This window comes from Aulonocara sp. 'chitande type north' Nkhata Bay, linkage group LG5 (genome assembly GCF_057382095.1).
Source record: "Aulonocara sp. 'chitande type north' Nkhata Bay isolate Kocher_YH1m ecotype deep benthic linkage group LG5, A_spYH_male_GT1.1, whole genome shotgun sequence".
Taxonomy (NCBI): Eukaryota; Metazoa; Chordata; class Actinopteri; order Cichliformes; family Cichlidae; genus Aulonocara; species Aulonocara sp. 'chitande type north' Nkhata Bay.
In genome coordinates, this window is record NC_141348.1 from 41,052,087 (window position 1) to 41,068,506 (window position 16,420).

At 42.4% G+C, this 16,420-nt stretch overlaps 1 protein-coding gene across 3 annotated transcripts in view; it reads right to left on the reverse strand.

The window, feature by feature from the left end:
- Positions 1 to 41: 41 nt before the first annotated feature.
- LOC147331329 (mitogen-activated protein kinase kinase kinase 12-like) overlaps positions 42 to 16,420 on the reverse strand; it is a 28,255-nt gene continuing 11,876 nt past the window's right edge. For all 3 annotated transcript variants that reach the window (XM_086293608.1, XM_086293606.1, XM_086293609.1), the window contains exons 2-14: positions 14,213 to 14,739; positions 11,783 to 11,966; positions 11,402 to 11,593; positions 10,607 to 10,765; positions 8,677 to 8,835; positions 8,424 to 8,532; positions 6,506 to 6,615; positions 5,868 to 5,984; positions 5,390 to 5,527; positions 4,596 to 5,304; positions 2,494 to 2,561; positions 2,062 to 2,362; positions 42 to 1,924 (exon numbers count right to left, since the gene is read on the reverse strand). In XM_086293608.1, coding sequence (XP_086149734.1) covers positions 1,838 to 1,924; positions 2,062 to 2,362; positions 2,494 to 2,561; positions 4,596 to 5,304; positions 5,390 to 5,527; positions 5,868 to 5,984; positions 6,506 to 6,615; positions 8,424 to 8,532; positions 8,677 to 8,835; positions 10,607 to 10,765; positions 11,402 to 11,593; positions 11,783 to 11,966; positions 14,213 to 14,705 — 2,826 coding nt within the window. In that variant the 5' untranslated portion in view covers positions 14,706 to 14,739 and the 3' untranslated portion in view covers positions 42 to 1,837. The remainder of the gene's footprint in view (positions 1,925 to 2,061; positions 2,363 to 2,493; positions 2,562 to 4,595; positions 5,305 to 5,389; positions 5,528 to 5,867; positions 5,985 to 6,505; positions 6,616 to 8,423; positions 8,533 to 8,676; positions 8,836 to 10,606; positions 10,766 to 11,401; positions 11,594 to 11,782; positions 11,967 to 14,212; positions 14,740 to 16,420) is intronic.

A 16,420-nucleotide genomic window follows, 5' to 3' on the forward strand; every position in this document is an offset into this window, starting at 1 on the left:
GCGAGTTTTGTCACCGTGTGAAAGGAGAGTGAAACCACACGTTTGGTTTACAAGTTTGAATTTATTTTTAACGGCATTTCATTTTTTTTCTTTTTTTAAATATAGTTACGATAATGCAGTATAAAATGCCAACATTTAACAGGGTTGCTTTCAGTGAGCATCATGGGAAACATGAGTACCTCCACGATTGGACAATAGAGGGCAGTAGTCTTGCTTTTTGGCAACATTTTAATCCTGCAGGAGGATTTCTAGCTTCAAACCTTGGGGGCCACAATCTGTAAAATCTTTCTACAAATATAAACTGCAAAAGATAACCTGTCTCTTTCTTTCTTTTCAAAGATGAACAAAATAAGCTGCCTTTTTGTATTTTTAGCTTATAGAGTGTGACCTGATCAGTCATGGATTCATGGAATAACGTGATGTGCTGTTGTACGGTCAGATTCAGGCGCACATTAAGGACATTTGCCAAGGAGAACAAACACAAACAAGGGTTTTAGGTGTCACAGTTTATGACGCAGCCCTTACAAGAGTGAAAAATAACCATTGGATGGCGAAGTTTTCAGCCGGCGAGGCCGATGATTATGTTGAGAGTAGACTATAAATAAAATTGGCCAAATTAAGTAGGCATGAAAATGGCAACGTCTGGGTCCAAAATGTTCACATTTAAAGAGATAAATGTTGAGATGTAATGTTTCTGCCAGAGATGAATCAGTTACTGGACACAAACGGGTTTTTGCATAAATGATTTTCGGCTTCTAAAATTACCACGCTGTAGGATCTGTATTGGCGTTTCTTGTGCCTTCAGTTACTCGGTACTGGAGGGTGTAAATTTCTGCAGATGTTCTCATGTTAGAGCCGAGACACAGTTTGACTTCAGTAAGGTGTCCCTACTATTTCACTCGCATGCTTTTTCTCAATGCTATAAACGGGGGAATATGTTTTAAAATGACCTTGCATTTTTAAATACAGTAAACACGTGCGATAAGTATTTTTAAAAAAGCTCATCTGTCCTAAAAGAACCCGGCTGTGAGACCAGAGCAGACATATTGCTTTTCCTTGTTCACATGTTTGTTCCTCCTTTTCCTGTTTGGATGCTCGGACATGAACAGCAGCTACAGTACATTCTACTACCGAGAGCTTCAAATAAAATAGTTCCACCTAATTAGAAACATCAGCACCTTAAATTATACAATCTCACATTTTAAAAATTTGTTCATTTTACATCCCATATTTACACCGATATTAAAAACAGAAGTAGAAAATGGAAACGTAATCTATGACACGATTTATAAATAAAAATGTAAACGGCACAAAAAGATGTAAACATTGTTTTCTTTCTAATAAATTAAACAGTGCATAAGTTGTTGTTTTTTTTTAAAGACGACAAGTCAGAAGATTTCATAAATTATAAGTAAAAAGAGCGACACTGGTCGTCTCCAGTGATCGTGACATTTAAATAGTTTCATGATCATTTTCATTAGGACAAAAATAAAAAACGGACATGAATTATGATGGAGGACATGAAAACAACATGACAACAGACGGTGCAGACGTCGCCTCTTTGATCGAAGCTTGTGTCGCTGAGGTGTCATTTGATGCGATTTCAGAGAACAAAAGGTGCTGTCACATCGCCGTGCTGCATTCATCTCCAAAGGAAATGCGACTTTCCTTTTTTTTTTTTTTTGTTTCCTTAACCAGGATATGTGGTTAAGAACACATTGCTCAATTTCCTGCCTCTCTGCGATGTCCCTGATAATGACTCAGAGTTTCTAAGAGTGAAGGAGGTATTGAGAGGCCAGGTCTGCAGGTGGTGGAGTGGGTTAGAGGTGCCCGGTTTTCACCAGTTGGCTGGAGGTTGACTGGGGTCTGCAGTGCACGAATGGTCCAGTTCTGCACTGTCACAGTCGGAGTCATCATACAGGCCCTGGTTTGGAGGAAAATCAGGAGTCAGAAAATGAACAGATTATAGAAGGATAATTTATCATCTCCTTGCCAGAAAAGATGTTTGTGTATCTGGCAGATATCAGACCTCTATACTACATTTCACTCTTTCTGCCTTACCTCATAATTGGGGTCATTTGAGGCGAGCTGCGTCTTGACTTGTTGCAGAATGGCTTCTTTTTCAGACAGACCATCGGAGCCCAGCTGAGTCGGGTCAGACGGGTCAGCAGGAATCTCCGAGCCCTGAGACAGCAGGTCGTCGCTCTTGTCATCCAGTCGCTCGTCTGTGTTGGTGCTGACCACGTCGGGCGTACCGCTGTGGGAGTGGTCAGTAGTGTTGCCCTCCTCACCGTCCGAAACCGATAGGTTCTCTGAGCTAAAGGTCGACAGGGACTGGCATTTGGTGATGCTCACAGGCCGCCTGAAAGGGTACGCAATATGAGAATACGCATTTTAATGAAAATCCGCAAGTATGTTAGTGACCATGGCTAAAGGATAGTACATACAGATATTGATACACAACAAGCAGCGGTATGAAAATGCACTAAGTACCGTCTCCTCGGCAACTCCACTTCACTGTCCACTTCTCCTTCCTCTTCCTCTGATGACACTCCACGTCTCTGTGGAGAAAAAGCATTTTCCAATGTGCTGTAATTAGACTTAATTGAGCTGAGATGTCTGATAAGTCTGAGAATAGATAAAACAATCTCACGCTATTCGGCTAGAACACATAAAACAGACTTTTGAAGGTGCAACCACGTGAGCAGTCAGTGCACAAGAACCAATAACTGACTCCAAATTCATTGGACCGTAATCCCACTGAATTTTTTACTTTTTACTAAGGTTCGAGTTTTTTGTGTTAGTTGTGTTTATCTAAATGAGTTGCACCTAATGGAAAGAAGGAAGTTGCGCTCATTAACGAATATATCTAATCAGCCAATCACATGGCAGCAGCTCGGGGCATTCGGGCCTGTCCAGATGACTTGCCGAAGTTCAAACAGCATCATGTGACTTAAGTGACACGGTTTGAATGTGACACGGTTGTTGGTGCCACACGGGCTGATCTAAGTATTTCAGAAACTGCTGATTTACAGCGATTTTTCTGCACAATCATCTCTCTGCTTCAACCTGATAGGAAGGCAACAGTATCTCAAATATCCACTTGTTACAACCAAGCCATGCAGAAGAGCATCTCTGAATGCACACCACATCAATCCTGGAAGCAGAAGACCACACCATGTGCTAACTCCTGTCCACTGAGATCAGGAAACCGAGGCTGTGATTTGCACACATTCACCAAAAATGGAAAATAGAAGATTGAAAAAAAATGCTCCCACGCCTCAATTTCTGCTGCAATATTTGGATGGTAATGTCAGAATTTAGTGTAAACAACATGAAAGCTTGGATTCATCCCATGTTTACTGATAAAGCAAAAGCAGGATGGGGTGGGAGATATTTTCTGGGCACATATTGGACCCCTTGTACCAACTGAACATCGTTTCAAACCCACAGCATACCCGAGTATTGTTCCTGATCATGACCACATCCTCTGATGGCTGATGGCAAGCTTACGCACCATGTCACAAAGCTCAAATCATCTCAAACTGGTTTTTTAGACATAACAATGAGTTTTACTGTACTCAAATGGGCTTCACAGTCACCAGATCTCAATCTAATAGGCGGTGAAAGGGGGGATTTGGGATGTGCAACCGATAAACCTGCAGTAATTGTGATGCTATCATGTCAATATGGACCAAATCTCTGATCAGTGTTTACAACACATTATTGAATGTATTGCAAAGGACAAAGAAACCTAATCCAAGACTAGAAAGAGGTACCTAATAAAGTGTCCGGTGACTGTATATTGAGCAAAGTAAGGGGAGACACTGTAGCTGAATAGAGAAGAAATTTAAACCAACAGATATTAATGTGAAACCTCAAGTTTTTTCCTGATGTAGTGTTCATGTACATAAATTCAAGTTTTCGGTATTCAAACGCATCTCTTTTCATCACTCAGTAAATCAGAAAATACTACACAGTGGTCCCTTGTTTATCGTGGGAGTTACGTTCTTAAAATAACACGCGATAAGTGAAATCCACGAAGTAGCCAACTTTATATTTTTACAATTATAGATGTTTTAAGGCTGTAAAACCCCTCACGACACACTTTATAAACTTTTCTCAGACAGGCATAAACATTTTCACACTTTTCTCTCTTGTTGAGATTGTTGTGTTCGTTGGGAAGAAAACTTACAAACATACAGTGCAGCACTTCAGAGTCACACTGCTAGCAAGCAAAGATTTATGTAAATTTGACAAGCTGAACGCATCCTGTACAGGAGGCATGGCACGAGATTGACAATGGTCTACAGCCAATCGGGATGCAGAATACAATGCGCTGTAAAAAAAAAAAAAAAAAAAAAAAAAAAAGCATCCAAAAGTGCACAAGAGAAAAAAAAATCAGCGAAAACAGCAAGACCGCGAAAGGTGAACTCCTATAATTATAATTCTGAATAGATTAAAGAGCCCTTTGATACAATATGGACAGAAATACTGATATATGTTGGTGTACGTCTGTGCTATTTAGGTTGAGATTTATGGCTCCGAGCTTCAGACAGAAATATGTTGACATACAAGCTGTATTAAATTCTCACCTGACTGCGTGTGACTGCTGCCCTGTAGAGCAGTGCTGAAGGCGTAAGCCGTTGACTTCTGGGCGAGCGTGTAATCACCGTCCCTTCCTCCTTCTCCTCACCTTCGTGGGTGACACGAGTGTTCCCGAGTGCGGACGCCCTGCCCGCCGCTGCTCCTCTGCCACAAGGGGAGTCAGGGCTACTGGAAAAAGGAATAGATGCCGCGTCTTCGCTCGGTGTATCACTGCGTGGAGGCGTTTCTGCCAAGTCATCCCCGCCTACACCCACGTCAGGGCCCCGCTCTGGCCCATCAGTCCTTCTGCTCTCTTCCAGCCCAGCTGAGGCGCTCTGACTGCCCGCTCTGTCCAGCCCTGATCTCACCTGGCCTTTCCTCCTGCCCTCGACCTCCAGAGTGGTAGAAATAAGATCGGGGCTGGAGGAGGACATCTTTTTGAGTAGAAGGTCATGCTGTAAGCCCCTGAGGGCTGCGCTGGGGTCTAGACGGTGCTTGCTGGGAACAGACGAGGTTGCATTGATCATTGCTAAAGACGAGGACAGAGTGGCTTTCAGCTGAGCCAGGTCGCCACTGCTGCCTTTTCCAGCCTTTCTGTAGCGAGGTTTTCCTCGGCGTGAGCGACCGGGGGAGGTAGAGCCCTTGTTGGGGATTGTGACCTGGGTCATGGATGAGTCCAGCTTAGGGAGGATGACCTCTGACTTTAGTAAGTCTGGCCTGGAAAGGACAAACACAGACGAATGTTATTAGCAAATTATTGCTATATAAACTACAGGACGAGACATCTTCCTTGTCGCCTCACCTCTTGCTGTGCGAGGGCAGTTTCTGAGGTACATTACGTTTCTTCATGAGCTTCTCCATGGAATTGGAGGAGGCTGACTGTCTGGTACTGTGGTGCTTGAAGCAGCCTGGGTACTTCTTGTCCAGTGACTGCTCCCTCCTAATGTTTAAACACAAAGTCAATACCCCTTTAATGGATGTCACTGAGCATAAGAGAGCGGCCTATGACATGCAATAGCCTCGTATGACTATATATGTAATGGCCACTTATGTCACATTTCAGATTCACTTTTCCGTCTTTTATTTACTTCACCGATGCTGATGTATTAAAAAGCTTTTAGGGTATTTTAATAAGTGAAGCCATCAATTTCTTTATATATAATTACTTTATATTCAGTCTGTGCCCTCTACTTTAAAAAATATGGCATTTTGACATCAGAGGATTTTTTCTGATACACCCTGTAGTCTGCAAAAAGAAAAATTTAAGTTTGTCTTCATACTTAAGCAGCTCCTTCTCTTTGATCTCCAGCTGCAGCATGATAGCATTCAGTTCCATGTAGAGGTTATTGGCTCTCTCCAGCTTCCTCTCGTAGTGTTCTCGGATGTCCAGTGCATGTCTGCGAGGGGAAGAAAGTAGGGGAAGGCTATAAATAGGCAATACTGATACTTACCTACTACACCTAGTATATAGAAACTGATTATTTGCTCTACATTTTGGATTTACATTCTGTTTTCCATTAATCAACCTTTGCTGCTTTCAATATCACTTCCACTTTAATACAGGCTGTGATGTTCACATAAATCCACTATAGCATTAGTTCAGCCACAGTCCCAAATCAGCTAATACCCGTCTCCACATTCAGTTGGCAAATATCATAGAGGGTGTATTCTCACTTGTTAAGCATCTGCAAGCCACTTTACAACCCACCTGTACCCCAGCTCTTGCTTTTCCTGTTGTTTCTGAATTAAAGGCATATCTGCAGTCAGTAAAGTTCACTCTGTTCAGTTCCTACTGCTCTGTCTGCCTCCAGCTTTCCATGTGTTTACACGAAAAACGGTGAAGTTGAAGCCCAGAGCTACACTGCCAAATATAAACTAATACAGATGATAATATCAATCTTACTGAGGTATATCTTACCTCAGTTCTTCCCTGCGCCGTTTTATCAGCTCCTCGTCCAGCCGGTGAAGACACGTGCCCTCGGACTTAATCTTCTCAAAATGATGTCTCACCTCATCTCTCCACTCCGCCTGGCAGAACACACAAAACACCACATATCCATCAGAACGAGTGCAAGTGCAAATGAACAGTTTATAACATCAGGTAGAAAAACATCCTTGTCAACCTGATAAAATGCTGCACTTGCTATTAAATTTAAAATATACATGCATGTACAGACATTCAAAAACCCAGAGCCACCTTTATTAATAAAGTCACCAGAGGTCAGCAGCCTGTAGTAGAACAGTGGGGTGATCAAACATGCTTCATTGCACATTCACATTTTTTTCCTTTCTTTCTGTTTTTTTTAACTGTTGCATTTATTAGATTTGCACACTTGGAAGATGAAACAGTTCCTGTTTGTCACTGAGATAATTTATATGACTCAAGTTTATGAGTCATGAAAATGAGCTTAATGAAAAATGATTTCAATGCTATGAGTAAACCCAACCTTGATCTTCTACCAAAAAACCCTCATAATTTGCACAGCGACTCGTGTATATATCACTGAGACAAAATCCATTAGGCTATCAGATGATAATCAGTACTGATGGAGCAAAACTGAACAAGAATTGACATGAAAGGCAAAAAACCCCAAACCCCCCCCCACCACAAAAAAATGCAGTACACACTTTTTTTTTGTACACAGTGCAGGATGACAGCTGTTATCTGATACCTGTCATATCAAAGGAGAAGGGAAGTCAGATTTATGAGTGTGTGTGTGTACATGCACGTGCATGTGTGTGTATATCTGTGCATAAAGGATGCTCTTCTTATTAAGCTAATGGACTCTCTGCAGTCTCCTGTCTCCAGTCCCCCTCTTTCTCCTCTCTCTCCTTGCTCTCAGCTCCCTACCATTAAACCAATCAATACACTCCAGCAGCAAATACTTCTTTCTAACGTCACAAGAAAAATCCATTATGGGGCAGAGAGGGGAGAAACTGCAGAGGGCTGCAGGGGGGGGAAGGGGGACAGGGAGAAATAAAGGATCAAGGATAAGTGGAGAAAATGAAAGAGGTTTATGTTTTGCACCATGAGATATAACCAGAGGGAGAAGCAGTGGATTACTCTAAAAAGGGACAGAAAATCTTATTTATTTTGTGAGTCTGTGTGCACAAGCGTGTCTCATAATTATACATGCTTGAGTTATAAATGGATCCGCATGGCTGAGCAACAACATATCTTCCACACAATTATACATCTGTGATTCTCCTTCATCCAGTTTCGTTTGCAGAGGTCGAATATGTTTGTCGTATCCTTGCGTCTCCACGCGCACTCAGAGGCAGACACCCGGTGTTACTGAACTACACTGTGATATCACGAAGACAGTAAAATGTTTTCTTTATTCCCTGTTACATGCGAGTCCTGATCTACGGTCAGAGACTGAGGAACTCACAATAATATGTTGTGAATGAGAGGACAGGTATTATTAGTGCTCCCATGTGTGCAGCTGCCTGCTCTGGCTGTAGTTACGCAGCACAATGGGAACAAATGCCACAAATGACTGTTAGTGATGCTGGCTGATGTTCAAACAGACATACAGAGCTCATATTCTCAATATTTATTTGGTTTAAAAATAAGCTACAAGGTCTGAATTTTACTGGGTGACCCCAACGTTGTGTAAACTGGCTCTGAAAAATAATGCTTAACAAAAAGGCCCGTCTCTGTGGTCTGGTTCATATTTCCTTGGGTCAATCTTATAACAATACACCTGTGAGTGCACAGAGAGAGAAGAGAGAGAAGCTAAAAAGAAACGTAAGAAAGCATGTGAGCATCTTCCATTCAGGTCAGATTGTCTGAAGAGAATAATGAAACTATAAAAAGGGCAAAAGAAGCTTACCTGAGACTTAAAGTAAGTTTCTTGTGGGGTTGACAATATATCTGCTGAGGCAATGTCCAGATGCAGGAGAATCTGTCGAAACGAAGGTCTATTTCTGGGCTTGCAGTTCCTGTGAACAGTTTAAATCATGGCTTTATTAGCGTCCCCCTCTGTGTGTGACATTTATTCTTTCCACCTTCTTAAAGCATCTTTCCTCTCAACGATTTTATCTTTTTTCTTCCCTCCAATTTCGTCTCCCTTCACGTCTGCTCACCAGCATTGCCTCAGCAGCAGTTTGAAGCTCTCTGGACAGCTGTCGGGCACGGGCAGCTGCAGACTGTTGTTGCCCACTCCCCAGATGATAGCGGAGGAGTCCACATCCTTGTACGGCACCTCTCCTGTCAACATCTCCCACAGCACAACACCAAATGACCTGCAGAGATACGAGCCATGTTTCTTTCCTCCAGACATTTGGATAAAGATGTGAAGTTGGCAGATAAAAGGCAGCCTCACAGAAATGTCACACTTTTAACTTCCTGTGAGAAGGAAATCTTGCTTTCTGAGCTATTCCAGCAGCTGTTTCTGATGGATACCACAAGCAAAAGCTCCAGTGCCTTATAGGGAGTCTTTGATGAGTTAAACTTAAAGCGAACCTATAATTCCCCTTATATACTGAATATATAACCAGCCAATCACATGGAAGAAACTCGGTGCATTTAGGGAAGTACTCATAGATTTCAGAAGCTGCAGATCTACTGGATTTTCTCACACAATCGTCTCTAAGGTTTGAAGAGAACTGGCCATGAAAGATAAAATATCTAGCAAGCAGCAGGAGGAAGGAAAATGGGAATTTATTGAAAGAGATTTATTGAAAGATTCTGTCATAAATAAAAAAAATACAGCATAGAAAGGCAGAAAAAGGCAGAAAGAAGAGCTTTGAATGACATTCAAGACATCTGGAGAAACGTTTCTGACGACTACTTTTAAAGAAATGACAGAGTATTGATGTTTTTTCTGCTCCTATTTCATCTATGATGTCATTAAAAGTGGCAGTCCTCAACATTACCATTTCAACTCTGGCTTATAAATAAGGATTATGTAGGAAGTTGTGGATCATGTGAACCAGCTCTAATTTTTCTAATGTTTTATGGGATATTTTAATTAATTCTGGAAGAAACAATGTTCGCTAATCATTTTAACGATTCAAGAAATACAGCCGATAAGAGCCATAATAACACTTGTTCCATTACGCTTCACTGTTTCAGTTTAGCACTAGAAGAAGAAGAGAGCGCACCCGTGGGGACGGTAACTAAGGAAAGTCTGTTGCTGGTGATTCTCTGGGTTGCGATGGAGACCGTGTACAATATCCAAGGTGCCAACAGCACCTTAACATAAGGTTAGGTTGGTTTATGATGTTGTGTTTCAAAATGAGTCCTTCCATCTCCATGTTCACGATTTTTTATATTAAAGGAGAATATGTACTGATGATCCCAAGGCACTGCATGTATTTTCCCCTTGGCTTAGAAATTATTTGTGGAAGTCTTTTTCTCTCGACTCGTGAAGAACGTTAAAAACATTCAGGAAATGTATGTCATAACTAAATCAAATATGTACAACACATGTAAATCCTTAACAACAGCCTCTCCTCCTCCGGCACTCCTGTCAGAAACAGTACTGCTAAGCGATTTACATATATTTAAACAAAACTGTGCAGTACACACCCATGTTTTGCTTTGCTTCTACATCAAAAGCTTTTTAATCCTATTTTCACTTCTCTGCTAATGCACTGCTGGCTCTGGGCCAAAGCATCCATAGGCTCGGAAGGTTATTCCAGCCTCTCCTGAGCACTGCAGCATCTGGCAAATCAATTATTAAATTAGCTAGCGTTTCTTTCAGGACACAGAGGAAGACTGGTGGAGGAATACAGTATAGGAGAAAAAGAGAGGCAGAGAGTGTGGAGGGGGGAAAAAAAAATCAGTGCTCATAAGAGGGCAACCCATCAGAAATAGCAGAGACCCTATAGAATTTCATGTAATGAGATATTGTAATGCTGAAAAGATTGGCTGGGAACAGGATCCTTCACTCTGCACCGTAGTAGACGGCAACTAATGAGATTCTGTGTTGATTTGGTGACAGATAAGAAAACTCTTATGGTAAAATTTCAATAATGCAAAGGGACAGTTCAGAGGAGTTATGACACTCACCAAATATCCACCTTCTCCGAGACCGGTTCATTACGTATGACCTCGGGGGCCATCCAGGCTACAGTGCCAGCAAAGGACATCTTAGTGCTCTTGTCATTGAGCTCCTTAGATGTGCCAAAGTCAGAGATCTTCACTGCATCGTCATAGGTGATCAGTATGCTGGAATGAAACATCCCATCCATCAGGTTTAAACAGTCAGTAATAAAACACATTAGCACTTCATGTTTTGTCAAACCCTGACCAGTGGTGAGGCATTTGGGGACTTTCACATTAATTTCCTCACAAATCATACAAATGATCATAGCTGTTAATTGCAATTAACTAAAGTAGTGGTTCTGAAGCTGTGGTTTGGGATATAAGCATCACAAATCTGAACTTTTTCCCCCACAAAGACAACATGTGACCAGCTCCTTGTACTCTTATACAGCATTAAAGACATTTAACAACCATTAGAATACTTTCTGGGCTTTTCCAAGGGTAGCTGCAAGGCAGAGACCAGCCTCACTAACTTTTGATGCAAACCCAGTATTTTGATTTATAAGAAGTCTGAAATATGACAAAAACCTCTCCTAGTAGGTTTTCAAAGGGTAAAGCATTAACATTTGTGGGTTATTTAAAACAAACAGAATGGAGAAAGACCCACTTCTGTTATTTTTCTTTTAATCTAGAAGTCACTGCATCTCTTTCATTGCTTCTTCACCCTTCCACTGTTTCTATAATGCACTAAAACGTAAATTTAAAAAAAATTAAACTTAGATGTATATATAAAAAGAAAAAGAAAAAGAAAAAGCTCACTTGGGTGATTTGAGGTCTCTGTGGATGATTTTGTGGAGGTGAAGATAGTTCATGCCTCCAGCGATGCCCATGGCCCAGTCCATGAGCAGGGATGGCGTGATCTTCCTCCCTGCTCTCAGCACCTCGTACAGCTGTCCCTGGGCGCAGTACTCCATGATGATACAATAACAAGGAGCCTGGGTACAGATACCTCTGACAGAGTAAAGAAAGGTTATGTTTGAATTTGCAATGTTTGCCGTTACAAATGTAGACAAATGAAAGCTTAAGTGCCCAAATGTTCATCTTATTCCATCAAAGAACATTCTTCCTATTCAAAATGACTGAAACCATTATTGATAGCCTCTCTATTTCCACCTAAGCCAAGTGATCACATCTGCTTACTTGAAGGTGATGATGTTGGGATGTTTGAGCTTCCGCAGGTGCTTGATGTCTGTCTCTTTGATGTTCCGCACTTTCTTCACAGCCACTTCCTGGCCGTGCAATCTACCGAGGAAGACGGCGCCCTGGGCTCCGCTGCCCACCCACTGCAGGTCCGATATCTCCTCGAATGGGACTTCCCACTCCTCTGAAGCCAGAAAAAAAAAGCGCATATAGAAGAAAGGAATGGTTTCACTAATGTCTACTGACATGTTTTGTCATGCTGAATGATGAAACTCTGCTGCAAAATGATGCTTGAAAGTAGCTGCAGGTCTTTGTTTGGTGATGTTGAAAAGTCAGCCTGGCTACCAGACTATGGGACATTTGATGTGACACAGATTAGGCCCCTTGTGTCGTTTGTCTAATATACTTTAAAATCTCAGCAGCTTTTAAACTGATATGTATTCTCTCTAATGAATGAGTAATAGGGACCTTAATGATTCCCTGACAACTTCTCTTTGTGGTTCAAAGTGGGTCGCTGAGACATTGCTACAAGTTTTCAAGGTGACACATCCTCGAAACACTGGGGATCCCCCCACTTTTTGTCTGGTTTGTGTGTTTTTAGCATCCTTACTAAGCGATATATGTGGTAAACATGACATTTGCTAAACATCAGTGTTTACACTGCTGTGTGTAAGTACAGCAAACATAAAACACCAAAAAGACCGAGTATAAACCCAAACCTGCTAACACGTGAAACATCCAGCATCATTACAGTCGCTGGCGTGCTGCAACGAAAGGCTAAACCCGTTAGAGTAAAATCTCAAAACGGAATCCCCAGTTGATATCTTGTTCTGCTGTTGAACCTCACCTTAACCTAAGCCTGGGGTGTGCAGGCAGACAGACATAAAGCTCTAATCTCCTGCGGTTAATTCTCTCTCAGCCTCTTAAATCCTCCTTAGTGCCATTGTGGGGCTGACGCAAAACAGGGGTCCAGCGCTCGGGAGGGGGCTGGAAGAGGGAGGGAATTTCAGAGTCTGAATGTGGATGTATGGTGAACGGGAGGTGGTTGGATAGCACTCGTGTGTGTGTGTCTGTGTGCAAAGAGAAAAGATGGGAGGGGGATTCCCCACCGGTCAGCAGGGGTCCATGTGGCTGAAGACAGACTGTTAATAGAGAGAAGATAGACAGCCTACCCTGCTGCTGTTTTTAACCCGGGGAAAGAAGCTTCAGACACATTTATCATATTAATAAGGATGAAATGAATGATTAATGCCGGTGATTGATTGTGGGCTCAGTCTCTAATGAGCCCCTCAAATTTTCCTCAATAAAGACATGAAGCCACATCTGATAAACCAGAATCTCCGTGTGTCTTTGTTTCATTTGAAACAAAAAAAAAGAGGGGACAATTTAGCGCATTACCAGATACCTTCAGTCCTTCAGAATCAATAGAGGACCAGCTTTTTACAGATATATATTGTTAGTTCCAGTCAATACTGAAAAAAAGAGTCAGTGTTGTTATATAGTGGCTGAGGATTTGGTTACAAAAGGCCCATTTATTTCACTTTTATAATATCCGTTTTGCTCTTATTGGTGTGTGTGAGACTCCCTGTGATGGCGCAGAGAGGAGGGGAACAGCGAGGTGCAGATGGGCTGGGAGTGATAACAGCACGGGATGAAAAGGAGAGGAAGGGAAACAATGAGGGATGGAAAAAGGAGGGGAGGAGAGGGGATACGTGGAAGTCAAATGGATGATAAAACATCAGAAGGCAATAAAGATGAGGAGAAGTGTAAAGCTGCCACCTTGGTGCCTGATGTCTGATGCTCTATTTATTTCATCAACTTTTGTTTTTGGCACCTTATATGACTTTATGCGTTTATGTCAGCGGCAGATATGAAATGTTTCTATTTGCGGACGTGTTTATGTGTGCACGCGTTCATCCTCATGCGTGTGTCAGGTTTGTGTTAATAGAGATGAGAGGCGCAGGGTCAGAGCATGGCCATGCATAATTCATGAGGCAGATTTGGCAGAGGGGTCTCAGGGGAGCCCTGTGCTATTGTAGTGGCTGCACACATAAACAACACAGCGTCACAGGGAGCTAGTTTCACTGTGGGGGTGGTAGTGGGTGGTGGGCACGAGCAGGAAAAAGGATGGGGGGGGGGGAATATCAGGGGAAAATAAGCCCTTTACAGCTCTGATAGAGTCTCCCTCGCTGGCTGCAGCTCGTTCATGTCAGGAAGGGGTTTGTTTACAACGTGGCCTTTGCGGGAGTCATTTACCTACTGTCTGTTTAATGTAATTAAACTGGGGGATAAGATCAATTAATTAGCATATCAAAGCTTATCATTAAATTTAATTGAGGGTTGTTTTTTTATTGCAAAAGCAAAAGTGAGAATTCAAGCATATTTGTGTTCAGTCATTTACACTGAAATAAATCTGATGGTTCGACTCACCGTCCAGGTCATGCTTGTGCTCTGTGGAGTAGGCTTTGCCGATCATTGTCCAGACAGGCCGCAGACACCCAAACAACCCCTCCAAAAACCCTCCTCCCCCTCCTGTAGACTGGCACTGTAACCTGGCGTCATTCGCCTGGCTCCTGACCGCACTGCTGTCCATATCCTGTCCCTCTCCCTCCGTCCTTCCAGGACCGCCATCGTGTTCATGGAGTTTCAGGACACTGTTGGCAAAGTGCTCCTGTTGTTCCTCGCAGGGTGTCTGGTTGTGTCCAGTAGTGTGCCCCTCTCTTCCTCCACCCCCGGGTTCCACAGCACCTCCGGTGTCTATGGAGAGGACGTTGCGAAGAACGCACTGGGTTGGGGTCAAGTCCATTTCTGGCGTGCAGGGTGTTTCGGCATCGAGGCGGCGAAAAGACGGAGGATCGGAGAGGGGTGTGTTGAAGCCGGAAAGAGAGGGCGATGGGGCGCGAGGTTCATGCATGAGGGCCATGAGTGACTGTGGTCATCAGAATAACTGAAGAAAACTGGAAAAGAGGGAAAGAAGGGAATTTAAATAAAATAATATGAGTGAAATCAAGATTAAATGAACTCTTTCTGAAAGTTGTCAGTAGTGGCTGATTTTGCAGGAGAGCGTAGTCATCTTTAGCTCCATTTTAAGTAAAAGAAAAAAAAGAAGCTTTGGCTACTATGACGTCATATGTGCAACACAAGTCTGTAGTCTAAGTCTGATAGGCAGACAAAGCACATCTTCCTGAGCCTCTCATCAATATCACCAAACTGCATTTTAAAGGTTTTGACTTCCTCCACAGATACCAAAGGAAAAGATGGAGTTCAAGATCAGAATAAAAATATATAGATACAAAAATCCACAGACAATAATCGTTTTCTGCATTTCTTACAAACACAGAAAACAAGCTCTCTCATAATTTGGCTAGTACAAGTGGAGGTGACAGGTGTCAGTCCACATGTACCCTGTAGTCGGGAGACTGACATCAACTGGGTAGATGCCAGTCGGTAGATATAAAACACTAAAATGTGAAAAATGGTTATGAGATAAAAGAACATCCTGTCTGCAGCATAATAGCTAAGCCTTCAGTGGAGGGCACAGAAAATAAAGAGACCAACCCCCCGTTCTTAGAATAAACTGACACTGTTAGGTATCACACTGATACAGAGTATTACATGCTTAGCGTTGCATTGCTTTTAGTTCGGCAGGATTAACTCACTGCTGCTCTGTAGTCCTAATGGTGAGACAGCTGTTTATTCACATCTTACTCGAGTGACATTAAAATGGATAAGATTACAAAATAATGAGCAAATTCTGCAGGGTTCGTGAAAGCTGTACATTTTTCCAAGGGCAGCAGCATCTGCACACTCAATGGAGAAGAAAAATGCATTATTTCTCACCAGAGCCTCTTGAAGTAAACCACTCCTTTGATGGACAAGCAACAACAGGATTTACATGCTCGGTAAAACAAGAACACAAGTCAAAATGTTCGTAGTACTATCATCATCATGTTCAAGTTCTTGATAAAGAACCAGCAGAATATGAGGAACAGTCACAGCAATGCAGAGCACAGTTTTGGAGTAGATGGGACAATAAACTTGCACAATAAGAAAACAGGATACTTTTGTTAAAACCCCGAACTTGGAGCTCACCAATTTCCATTTCAGTCATTATGAGATGCACTTCATGCATTTCTACATCAGTCAATTTGGAGGTCAATTTGAGGGAAATTGAGTGAATTACCATTAGACTACATCAACCATCCCACTGTGACACTCCCACTAGAAGTAAAGTGCTGATGTCTGATGAATGAGCTATTAGCCGACTTACCCAAGATGCATATAAACATCCATAATTCCCTGTCCTCAGATTAATCAGAGACTCTGAAACAAGGCAGAGTCAGCCTGGAGATTTCATTATCCAAGAAACTAACAACAAACCCCCAAGTCTGGAAAAACCACCCTCATTATTATGTGATGCACTAAGAGAAACTCAACCACTAAGACACATCTGGTGTACACATCAGTCACATCCGACTGATCCTGCCTCCTAATAGTCCTGCTCCGTTTCTCACTTTCTTTATTTCGAGGTGTCAGCTGCGGGAGCCGCAGGAGCAGCTACGGTCTGTTACAGGCCAGCGCATTGTGGATGTATCGGAGGCGCATCATTGCCTCTCCTGGCACCTCCTGCGGTTACGA